General features: G+C 38.4%; 1 protein-coding gene across 7 annotated transcripts in view; it reads left to right on the top strand.

Annotated features, from left to right (window-relative positions):
• The window catches only part of LOC106078264 (synaptotagmin-7-like), a 465,097-nt gene that overhangs the window by 410,737 nt on the left and 41,210 nt on the right, over positions 1 to 13,150 (top strand). For all 7 annotated transcript variants that reach the window (XM_056033680.1, XM_056033679.1, XM_056033683.1 and 4 more), the window contains one exon: positions 12,690 to 13,074. In XM_056033680.1, coding sequence (XP_055889655.1) covers positions 12,690 to 13,074 — 385 coding nt within the window. The remainder of the gene's footprint in view (positions 1 to 12,689; positions 13,075 to 13,150) is intronic.

Below are 13,150 nucleotides of genomic sequence, written 5' to 3'. Positions count from 1 at the left end.
CGCAGGGGGTTTGAACCCCAAGAACCCCCCCCCCCTGGCTACGCCCATGATGTGTATTGTATCCCTATTCAAACTTAAGACACTCAAAAAAAAAAAGTTGACTAACTCTATGAAAGCATTATAACTTCATCGATCTAGGCTATATTTACCATAATTAAATGAAAAGATCGAAATGATCTAGATATAGATCTAATTTTATTTGTTTACTTTGACACATGAAAATATAAAACATAGTCTATTGATTTCATTATTTAATCAAATTAACCTTCAAATGTGTGTTTCAAAAGCATTTTTACATAAATTCCATCCTTATTCTGCGAATTTAGAATTCCTGACGCACATTCGTTCATTAGACATTACGCGAAATGTTAAAAATAAAAGCATCTCTCTATTCCTAGGTCTAAAACTCTAATTCAACTCTAAGATGATACAACTTCTCTTCGCAAAGATAGTTTTTTAATTAAACACATGAACATATTAATTATAGTCCATTAATTTCATATTTACATAGATCTACATTCTTTCGCCAATGTTTTCATAAAAAAATTGAATTCAGGTTAATTAGCTATTTTTAGCTCCATTCATAATATTTTTCTATTCATGAATTCATGCATTCGCTTTACTTATAACATTATTATTTTCTTTAATTGTTTTTAGCTCCATTCATAATATTTTTCTATTCATGAATTCATGCATTCGCTTTACTTATAACATTATTATTTTCTTTAATTGTTTCTAATGCACTATATCTGTGACTCCATCATCAATACGCAAGTTAAGACCCGCTTCAGCGGGTAATATCTGTCTAGTTTATTAAATATATTTTTAAATATTTAAATTTGCATACCAAATTGTGCACTTATTTTGTAACAGACAAGAATTTCTATTTACTATTCGTGATTAACCTACGAAACATAATGTTTATACATTTTATGAACCTTTTTTATAACATAATTATTTTATATACATACCTCTATAATATTGTATGTCTTCTTGATCAAAGACTGCGACTGATGCAATAATAAATTGGACACTCTCATGCAAAGAAAAGGTTCATAAGGCCCAAGGATTCCTATGATCATAAAGCTAATATTGAATTGCGCAAACTGTGAGGTTTCCTAAAAAAAAGAAAGATGGACTTTGGCTTACAATGTTACTTGTCGTGGAAAAAAATATCTACCTTAATTATAATTGTGTAATAAATACACAAAGGAAACCATGATTAAGGGATCACCTGGCTACCTGCTACGATACTACCCTCCATTCTGATTGACGATAACAAGCTAGATGCCGAAAATGAACTCTGTTATCTTGGATCTACAATTTAAAATGACCTGTTTCTAGAAGAGAAGATCAAAAACGCATACGGAAGGCCGCATCGACCTTCGCTAGACTCCGACTAAGAGTTTGGGAAAACCAGAAACTCACCACAGCGACCAAAATGGAGGTCTACAAGGCATGCGCTTTGAGTACGCTACTATACGACAGTAAGTCGTGGACTACCCTCGCAAAGCAAAGAGAGAAAACTAAACTCATTCCACTAGCGCTGCCTTCGAAGGATCTTGAAAATCATATGGCAAGAGAGAGTGTGCAATATTTACAGATCCTTTCGCGAACGGGCCTTCCCAGCATGATTACAGTCCTCAGGCAATGCGGCCTGCGCTGGTTTGGACTTGTTCGCCGGATGGAGGACAATCACATCCCGAAAATCATTTCTATTTTCGTCTGGCTCAAGAAAAACTGGTCGCCCTCACCCCCGTTACGGGATTAAAAGCAGTGAACATTGGTACTGACCATTGGGAAGACATAGCCCTAGACCGCACTAGTTAAAAAGAGACGGTGACCAAAAAAACTTTTGAAAAACCATGGGGCTTAGCTCTTGAAGAAAAGCGTGCAATACGAATCATTGCTGGCAAAGCAAAAGCCACCTTGACCTGCAATATATGTGGACGGGAATGTCTCTCCAAAATAGAGCTCCACGGTCACATGGAAAAGTGTTCGAGATGAACCATAGTCGTTCTACGACTGAAGGAGGCCAATAAATGAATATATTTTCATAACAGTAAAATCATTGTATTAGAGCATGACGCTAACCTCGCATTTGGAAGTACTTAGTAAAGAAGAGTTCTCGATACATAGGTAAAACATAAAGTCCATGCACATCGGCTTTATTTATTAATATAGTAATATGTTGTATTAGCATTGCACACCGGCTATGCCCGTTGATTTGTTCCCAGACTTTATATTGTTGATTATGGCCGGAAAACATCGTCTCCTTATCTTTTTATTGAAATTTCAATACACAGGCCACACTTCAACGATCCCCCAAACATACTTTGTAGCTCATGAATTATTCTCTATCTCTCTCTCTCTCTCTCTCTCTCTCTCTCTCTCTAGAACCCCAATTTTGTTTGTTTTAACCTGCGCACCATAATTTCTCCGACATAGACTTTTGACTTGATTTAGAATAACCCACCTTATAACGCGCCCCCGACATATACACGCACACATGCTTTGGGCCCATGAATTCTAGTATCACTTATACTTATTCGCCCGCACCCCCCGGCTTGATATAACAACCTTTATCTTTATAAACATCCTACTAATAACTAACCTTTCAACATACACTTTTTAGCTTTTGGTTTCGTACATAAGCACCTTTGGTTAGTTATACTGTTCTTTTTTTTTGTATCCATTCATCCTATTATACATCGTAATTGTCATCGTTTATTTGACCCCTTTACAATGTAGCGAAACGAAAGGGCTATAACACTTTATTTGTAGAATGTGGCCTTTTGGGGAAATACCCTCTAAATGTCGTAAAATACAAAGGTTTGATAGAAAGCTTGCGGTTTTCGCGTGAATTGCGGTGGTCAGGCTGCAAATCTGGCAAAACAGTGTCTTAGTAAGTGCCTAGCCTTAGGAAGTAAATGTACGAAATTTCAAGCGAATTATGATAGGCTATTTCGCTACAAACCACACAGAAGCCTGCACAAAGGTCCAAATGATAACACAGGAAACCTCCATACCATTGCAAACAAAAGCCACATATTAGGTTTTCGAGGACTAGGCGACATACAGAAAGACATAATCTTGACCCTTTACATCTTAGGTGACTCAGTAAAAGGCTCCCTTTTGAGACCTTGCGATCAAAGGGTAGATGATGTAAAGGTCATCTGTGTTTGTGGATCACGGCTTACGAGAGTGTCATTTGGCCAGCATAACGACCAACCCCCTTTACTTTTCCCCAACAAATGTCAGGTACCCATTGGAGGTGGCTGGACTCAGAGGCGCCCTCAAGATCCCGAAATTAAAAATACCAGTCTTCATCAGTATTTAAACCCCGGTATCCTCGGTTCAGAAGCCGAGCGCTTAACAACTCAGCCACAGCGCCTATTTAGCTGAACTCGAGCTTTTCATAATGCGTCATTGTAGCTCTGAGCTCTTACGTGGGTACCCTAATTAAATAGTAATTATAATTAAAATAATAAGATAATGAGAGGAAAAAATGCAAAGATATATAGGTGACTTTTATTTGGATGACGTTGAACGTTCATTCACCACACAAACATAGAACAATACACATAGAACAATACACATAGACCAATACACCCAGACCAATACACATAGACCAATACACACAGACCAATACACAATGTCATCTTTCCCATTCCGACAGTGTTCTTTCCACCAATTTTGCAATTTTGGTTAACGGTAAAATGTTTTGGTTTCTTTTTTTTTGTTTGTGGGTTGGGGGGGGGGGGAGAGAAGGAGGACTGTGGTCTTAAATCCATTTCATTTTGTTTTTATAACTTTGTACTCACAAACATGCGCATTTAAGCATCTATTTTGTTGTTGTTGTTTCTGAAAGGGGGGGGGGGGGGGTGAGAAAGGAAACATACAATCATCTTGTAGTGTAACTGAGTTGATTTTCTGCGTGCGTCCAGCGAGTCATGCCCAGTGTGTGTGTGTTTCATGTCCAGCGTGTCAGAAGGTCATGCCCAGTGCGTGTTTCATGCCCAGTGTGTGTGTGTGTGTGTGTGTGTATGTATAGTACTGCATCAGTGTTATGCGAGACGTGCTGGTTTCATTCACTGTTTACTGTAGTCTAATTTTGTCGAATAAAGCCATGGTATTGGTAGACTAGTCGTTATCATTTCATTACGTATCTCTAGAAAGTGTTTTCAATAGTGAGGGCTTACAAAGAAAGAACGAAGTATTATTTGGTTGGTTATTTTTAGACTGAAACATTTTTTTTTAAATAAGTACTCCGGCCATTTTTGCGAATCGAAAAATTAGTACAAATGGTTTTTTCGCGAACTCCCGCACTTCGATTACAAAAGTATCAAAACAGTTTCTTAGATTCTTTGACTAACTTGTTTCATTTCTATTATACTTTAAGCACTTCATCCAAAGTAATATCAATTATCCACTAACAAGCCATATACTTTATCCACTAATACGTTGTAGAACTTATCCACCGACAAAATCTACATTTATTAAATTTGTACTACCTTTACTATTTTAACTGTGAAAAGACCTTGTTTTTAATGATTTAACTGCATGAAATTTAGCTCTTGTAAAGGAGAGTAATCCTTGAAGGATTACGGGCACGACATGGCCTAAATTGTGCCAATGTGCCAAAACTCAAAACTCAAACACAAAATCTACAAACAACAAACAACCAAATGTCAACGACCTGATAAAATACTTCAGTTACAACTAAATGAGAGTTGTGAGAGAGAGAGACGGAACGAAATAGAACTAACGCTTGGCTGCGTGCTTCTTCTATTAACATAGACATGCGACAAATCTTCCCTTCAAAGAAATCTAGATTCTGATGTAGAAATCTGTGACGTAAATCTAAATGAACCAACACATGCACATCTATATCTGTCCAGTTCCAAGAGGAGAAAGATATCTGAGCAAATAAGAGAAAGGAAGGGAATAAAAAAAACAATTCGTCTCTCTAAGCATTCATGCGTAAACATTTAAAATTTGTTCTTATCTCCCTTTCTTCCCAGGGAGATCCCAGCATTTGAAGAAATACTTGCATGGCGAGTGTGAGCGACGTGAAATATCGTGTGTAAGTTTGTATGTATTGCGTGAGTAATGGCGTGTGTGTGTGCTCGCGCGCGTGTGTGTGTGAGTACGCATATCAGCTAATAGCAGAGGTAGAGATCGATTGGAAGGCGCTCTCGTGAGCTGCCATTTGAACACTATCGATCACCAACGGGTGAAAAGCAAAAAAAGAGGGGGGGGGGGTGAAGATTCACAGTTTTAAAAGTATGGGGGGGGTAAGTGGGGGGATTGAAGCGGCAACACACTTTCCAAAAAAAAAATAATAGAAAGACAATATGTAACAAAGAGAGAATGAAAAGTGGGGCGGTGGTGGAAGGAGTTTGTCCACAGCACATCGATACACACTTGTCACGCCCACCCCCCCAATCACGTGAAATCATTTCTCACGTGAAGCTATGTGTGCACGTGTTCTGCAGCGTCCAATCAAAAGTGAGTGATATCGCACTCGGCCGTGTATGTAAACCACCACCATGGTGGGAACAAATCAAGGGGGCAGTTCAAGCATCTAGAAGTGAACATTGACACGGCGCCCTTAACGCCCCTACGCCCCGCTCCCTCCATCCCTCCTTCCTCTAGCAAGAACATATCATTTGGAGTGATAGGAAGAAGGGACGCGTGCAAATTGAAACCAATGTTTCTGTCAACCTTCTAGTAATTTGTGTTTCTTGACTAACCGAGAGTCTCTGCTTGTTGAATACAACGTAAAGTCTATCATTTTCTTTCTTTTCATTCGACGCTCTTTTGACAAATTCATGGAGGGTGGAGGGTGGATGGACACGGATCTCAAAAATGGCTCTAACGATTTTCCCCACAAATTTAACGATGTATATCGCTGAGAAAAGAATTACTAGCTCGTTGGCCACACTGGAAAAACTAGTTTGACCGTTATAATTTTGTTAAAGAAAATAAAATAATTTTGGCTAGAGAACTAGGAGTAGATTTAGAACCAACATCGGTTTTGAAAGGACTATCGCCTTTTCGAATGGCCCACGAGTCTAATAACAAATTAATGTTCAGGAATATTTAGCGCTCGTAGATCTAGAATCTAGAGGCTTATCATTGGAGTATTATCATCTCATCCCATCTCTGCCTGTGGTCCCATCTGGGGCATAGGCCACCAACCAGCTTTCTCCAGACGTCCAGGTTCTGGGAGAGTCTCTCCAACTGTCACCATGTCTGTCACATTATAGCTGATGTATTATAAGGGATAATAAGGTGACCAAATATTTGGGTAGTGAAAGCGGAACACATGTCGATCTTAGGACCTACAAGGAACGGGCTTTCAACAGCTTAGACTTTATTACAATACATCAGAGTCTAGATACACACAGTGTAGGTCTATACACACAATAATTTCAATAATCGCAAGCTTTCTGAAACTTTTTCCAAGAGAACATGGAATATACACGCAATATTGTGTACAAAATGCGAACACAAGTCAGCACGCGGGTTTTCCAAGAAGCTTGTAATAATGGTGGGGCTATTCTCTAGTGAAAAGAAATAGGATTTCAAAGCAGGGTATAATATAAATAGTCTTTCCAGCGAAGAGCTATCCACCTGGTTTTTCCATAGCCCGAAATGGACAGCATTCACCAATCGTAAACAGACAACATTTAGTCACGTGATAATATTGATAAAACAACGGGGAAAAAACTGTCACGTGATAGCCATTGTGTATTAAAAATTAGATCGTAATTTATATAGAAGAGATAGAGAATCGCGTGGCTAAGTGTTGTTTTTTTACGATTGGTGAATGAGGTCCATTCCGCTGTATTCTAAATCGACGAATTTGGTTTTTCTAAATTATTAAAGATTTCCCGCGGAGGGTGGCACAAAGAATTGTATCAGCAGAGGACATCATTTACATTTATTGTGGATTCGAAGCAGCCGTGAACACTGTCAAAAACTGGGCATCACTAACTAGCTTCATGACTTTGTTCATTGTATTGGGTCCAAACCTTTAGTAATGCTTGCTTCACATTTGGTTCTTGCACATCCGTATTTTGGGTCATTCATTTTAAAGTAATTTCATAGTGTAGGCCGTAGGCCATTGAAAACTGTTATTATGGAAGACTGTACGATAGGCAAAAGTATCTTTAGCGGCAGCGAATCGATTACTAAAATAAGTAGGCTATTTAAAGGTCGGAGAAGCCCCTTAATGGAAGCTTACTATGTGTTTCCAACTGAAAATTCTACATTTAGATGTTTGGTTTTATCCACATGTGCGACAGAAAACTCTGATCACCCATTCTAACTCTAATGCGATTGTTCATTTTTCTTGCTCTCTTTCTAAACGGGAACTCTCCCTTCACGTCGCCATGATGTTCATTTTGTCTCAGAACATTCGTACCCTGTCATCGACTTGAACTGTGAACAGAAAGCAAAAGCGAAGGAATACTGCATGCACGAAAAACAAATTGCGAAATCAGCGAGAAACATGCGGAACGACACGCCAAAAAGTCGAAAGAAAACATCCTAATGTTAGTTTGTAAAAATGTTTGACATGTTTCGGATGTTCCTTCAGAGTTGACGATAGTTTACTTCCTAGTCCAAACCTCCAGCAGGACGACGGGGGATGGGAGCGGGCAGGGTTTGAACCCGGGACCATCGATAAATCTGAACGACAGTCCAGCGGGCAAACCGCACGACCAGGCAGCCATCCTGGGGAAGACGGTTTAAAGTTTAAAGCAAGACTGTCACGCTAAAGGGACGTCTGATCACCTTAAATAGTATAGTATATATAAGGGGGGGGGGGGGGGAAAGGATAAATAGGGGTGGGGTAAAAATGTGCCATTGTTTTTAATCCAACATTCATAGCGAGAGTGATGATCTATATCCTGCATAAAGGAGGTTGTTATCTTTTTTTTTAAAGTATTTTAATGGGTTTTTAGTTCGGACTAACATTTGGTTTTGCTCTCAAACTGTATTTACACTATTTTCCCCCTTTTTAAAGCGCTCTTAAATTAACGCATTTTAAATTATTTAATCATTTGTGTACATTTTTCATAATTATTATTTATAATACAGTTTTCTTTGTAATGAAGTGCTAACCCCAAACTTTTTTTTTCTCTTACCCTCCCCCCCCCCTTTTTTTTTAGTCTAATTTAATTAAGAGAAATCATGGCTCGCAGGTTTTGCGTTTACTCCCTCAAACTCAGACGAAAGAGCCGATGCTGCTTAAATGGCTTGTCTGAGTTTTGTCTCGACGAAATTGAAAGAAAAAAAACAACTTTCAACTCGTTCCCTGGTCTCCTATAGAAGCAGATGATAGATGTAGGAGTTGATGTACAAAGTCTCGTCCGCACTTGCCCAACCAGTGACCCTTCGGCCTTTCCGCCACTTCTTATTCTAAATTTAGATCTAGGTACAGTTTGGGGTGGGGAGGGGGGTCAACCGAAATATATTTTAGTACGACTTCGGTCCCTTCCTGTGGTTTAAGTTATTATTTTGCTAAAGCGCCATCTTGGTGATGAGGCGCGTGACTTGTATCCACCAATCGCTGAATCCCGCTGAGTGTTTTCAAACAAAGGAGAATGTCTTGAAATTATTTCCCCCTTGTACCAATGTTTTGACTTCCTGGAAGAACGAAAGCATTCTGGATCGGGGTCACATGACCTGTGACGTGTCAACGAGCTATTGGTCTAAAATGCCCACAGGTTGTGATGTTGTAGGTCAGTGTTCAGGCCTTCTGTATCGATTGGTCTCGTTTATTTGTAGAAGTCTTGCAGGCCACGTTCAGAAGCTTTGTAACGACCTACATTTTGTACTGGGAATTTGATGACATCCTTTAGGTGCTCTTTCCCTTGTTATTTCAAATGTACTTGGACTTGACTTAGTGAAAGTATTCATGTTAAAGCAATTGGCTTGTTGGTACACAGTCGTAGAGCTATCCATAGCTCTATTTCTGGTTGCATCAGAAAACCGCACACACGCTCCACAACAGTGCTGGCCTTGCAGGTTTGTTTTATTTTTGGAAATCCCTAGAGATCAATATGGAAACAAATAATTATCTACTTTTCAAAGTCAAAGTCTGAAAAGGTCAATTGACATTTTAATAGGTTTTCATACTAATAGATGTTATTTTCATAGTTTTTCAAGATAAGAATCTTTTTTTTTCCAAGCTAAGCTATTAAGGACATAATAGCTGTGGAAAAGTTATAATTTAAATTACTTTAGAATTAAATAGCCGTGGAAAAGTTATAATTTAAATTACTTTAGAATTTACTATAGCGCCATTCGAGCTTGAAATGGGTTGCCTGAATCAGCCAAGAAAACCAATGACTTAGCAAGACGTAAGTCTCCATTTGACATGCATGACACATGGATGCCCGTAAGATGTGGTTATTATCTCTTTTGAAAGAACGGTTATATTTTATAAGATAAGATAATAAGCTATCTAATAATATTAATAAAAAAAACAAAGAATATGAATGCCCTATCTTATTCAAACTTGTGAACGTTATTTCTCTGTCTAGTCTGCATTGTTACCGAGTTATTATTGAATCCATGAAAGCTTTAGACCTAGACCTCCGTGTAAACAAATACAATGCTACGAGCCGACCCGTGGCGTAGAAAACGCCCCCCCCCCTTCTCTTTTTTTTTTCTGAGCCTCTCTCTCTGTCACCGCGAAAGTTACGTGGGGTAACTCTAGTCCGACTTGCAAAAATAAAAGAGTTATCTTTCCATGACTTTTTCATCGTGGTGTCCCGCATGGTTGGGCCACGAAGAGAATTATATATATATATATATATATATATATATATATATATATATATATATATATATATATATATATAGATAGATAGATAGATAGATAGATAGATAGATAGATAGATAGATAGATAGATAGATAGATACGTGACGATTACAACTGGTTGTTAATCTAATAATAGAAATGTGTTTGGTCATGTCTGTCAATAGTTGTACTTCTTTTATGAGTTGTATGTTGCCTGAAGCAATGGTTGTGGAAGCTGTCGACTACTGGACCCGTCTGTTGTGATTATGTCGAGATTGAGTCTAAAGGCGTGTGTGACACTGAAAATGGTGGCGCTGAAGATGTATATAGATAGATCATAGATGTATATAGAACGTATATAGATGTATATAGAACGTGTATGTCAAACCATGGTGTGTGGAGTTTGGCTGCTGGGTGCCTCTTGGTCAAACGAACTAAAGGTAAAAAGGAAATAAATGGACTCAATGGGAGATAACAGAGAATACGATAGAGACAAAATGACATTCAGCAGACGAGACTGTTTGATGACCTTGAAACAATTCTTGGACAACTACGTCATTCTAGTTGTTGTTTTTTTTGTCATTCGTCTTTTTTTTTAAAAAGCTTTTCTTTTTAAATTCTCTCTTGAAGTTATTTTCTTTACACCTTCCCCCTTCATCTCTCTTTCTCTCTGTCTCTTTCTCTCTGTCTCTTTCTCTCTGATTCTTTCTCTCTCTCTCTCTCTCTCTCTCTCTCTTTCACACGTTCAGCTATATTTTTCTTCCACTCTTCTTTCTATTTTTACTTTTCTTTCCTCACTCTCTTTTTTTTATTTGTCGCTCTCCTTCTTCTTGTTCTCTCTCTCTTTCTTGATTTCTCTTTCCATTCTTCTCTTTCCTTATCCTGTTTTCTCCTGTTCTCTTTCTCTTTCTATTCTTTCTATTTTCACTTTCTCTCTATCTGTTATCTTCTATCTCTCCATTTATCATTCTCTCTTATCTTTCTCTTTTAAACCTCCTCTCTTTCTCCTTCTCCCACTCTTCTTTAACATTCTCTTAATTTCTTCCATCTCTCTCTCTCTCTCTCTCTCTCTCTTTTTTTTCTCTCTCTTTCTCTTGACAGTTATCGGTAAGCTGCAATCATTGCGACCTAAATCAGCCGCGCAACGCAAGGACATGTTTTTCCTGGTGTTTTAAGCCATTTTTATGTCAGCTTCTTAGCTCAAGCTCAGCTCCTCTAGCCCTCACACGCCACCTTCTTCATCCCCACTCCTAGTTCACAATATATCTCCCCCTCCGTTCTCAATCCTATAACCTTTCCTCTCAGACGGCTACTCATGTAATTGATTAGATTTCCTCAAGATCAAAAAGTTCACTCAAAAAAAAAAAAAAATATATAAAAAAAGTTCTAAGGACCAAATAAACTCCGCTACTCAATATATTATAGCTACTGATATTTGTGGTTACAATATGATTTACTTTCAATGAAAAGTTGTGTCGTTTCTTTGTAATCATCGTTAATAATTAGCCCTTAACGTACGTATCTCTATAGGGCGCCCGGCCCCGTGCAAGGAGTAACCTGAACCAAAGCATGTAACAGTTCTCTATCATTGGATCTTCCCTTATCATACAAGAGGCGAGAATGTGGTCTACTGTCTCGTCATCCTCTCTGCAGTGGGCGGCATCCTGGGTCATAATTCTCTCTGAATTGCCCAAAGGACGCGCCTTTTGGACGATAACCGACTTTGAAGTGGGCTATGAAGGCCTTTTGCTCTTGTTTGATCTTCCACCATGCTTAAACAACCAAGCGCTTTAACCAAGCTGTCAACAGCTCTATTAGTCCAGCCAGTCAGTCACTAACAGTACCCCCCACCTTACATGTAATTAAGGTCTGACAGTATTCACACACCTACATGTCTGTCATCAAGACTGTTACAGTAACCACCATATCCTTGAAAATGAAATAAAATAAGCAACATATAAAAAAATCTTTAAAAAAAAAACAACGTATCCAAGGGGATGAACTCCGCAGTTACAACAACAGCTCTCGACAATTATTTCCCTTATTCGATATCACATACAATAATTAATTACCAGAAATGAATTGATTAATTGGTTAATTTTGTAAGCGATTTATGCTCTGTTAGGTACAATAAATAATTGTTTTAAAGTGTGGGAGAAATAAAGAGTACAATTATTTAAGGGGACAAAACCCGACATAGTTAACCATAGATGTGGATACTGAAGGATTAATTTCTCCTATTGGTATCAATCAAAATAATTAATTACCAGTAATTGACTATTTTTTTCCGGGTTGATTCATGTCTGTCTATGCTGATGAGTAATTGTGCAAAGTTTCAACGTGAACCGAGAAAGGGTGTGAGAGAAATAACATGTTCAAGCTTTCTGCTAGACAGACAGACAGGCAGACTTGACATAAGCTTTGTAATAATTCTATCTGCCTGACTTGTATTTCTGTTTCTCTCTTCTTGATATTTCAGTGAAGAGATTTCTATTCTTGATATTTCGGTGATGAGATTTCTCTTCTTGATATTTCAGTGATGAGATTTCTATTCTTGATATTTCAGTGATGAGATTTCTCTTCTTGATATTTCAGTGATGAGATTTCTCTTCTTGATATTTCAGTGATGAGATTTCTCTTCTTGATATTTCGGTGATGAGATTTCTATTCTTGATATTTCAGTGATGAGATTTCTCTTCTTGATATTTCGGTGATGAGATTTCTATTCTTGATATTTCAGTGATGAGATTTCTCTTCTTGATATTTCAGTGATGAGATTTCTCTTCTTGATATTTCGGTGATGAGATTTCTCTTCTTGATATTTCAGTGATGAGATTTCTATTCTGACAGTAAATTTGTTTTTTGTCCTCAGGGCGCCAGCCTTAACAGTCAGAGTCGATCAGCGTCGGAGGAGGACAAGGGAGAAGGGGAGTCCAGCGTGTGGAAAAATGTCAAATCTATCGCCAGCATGCTCATGGATGAGGCGGAGGTGGTGGAGCGAGGCGCCCAGGGACCGTACGTGGAAGGGGTCGACTACAAGCTGGGCAGCCTTCAGCTCGGACTTATATACGACTTCCAGTCATTGACCTTGACACTGAGGATTATCAAGGCCAAAGATTTACCCGCCAAAGACGTAACGGGTACCAGCGACCCCTACGTGAAAATCATGCTTCTGCCGGATAAAAAACACAAACTTTTAACCAAAGTCAAGAAAAAGAACCTTAACCCGCATTGGAATGAGTGTTTTCTATTTGAAGGTAAGAGTTACCCTTCCTTTTCATTTGAACATTTTACATTTTAGTACTGAGACTAACAATATAGCCAGTAGCCACA

This window comes from Biomphalaria glabrata, chromosome 6 (genome assembly GCF_947242115.1).
Source record: "Biomphalaria glabrata chromosome 6, xgBioGlab47.1, whole genome shotgun sequence".
Lineage (NCBI taxonomy): Eukaryota > Metazoa > Mollusca > Gastropoda > Planorbidae > Biomphalaria > Biomphalaria glabrata.
This window is presented reverse-complemented; position numbering and strand designations above follow the sequence as displayed.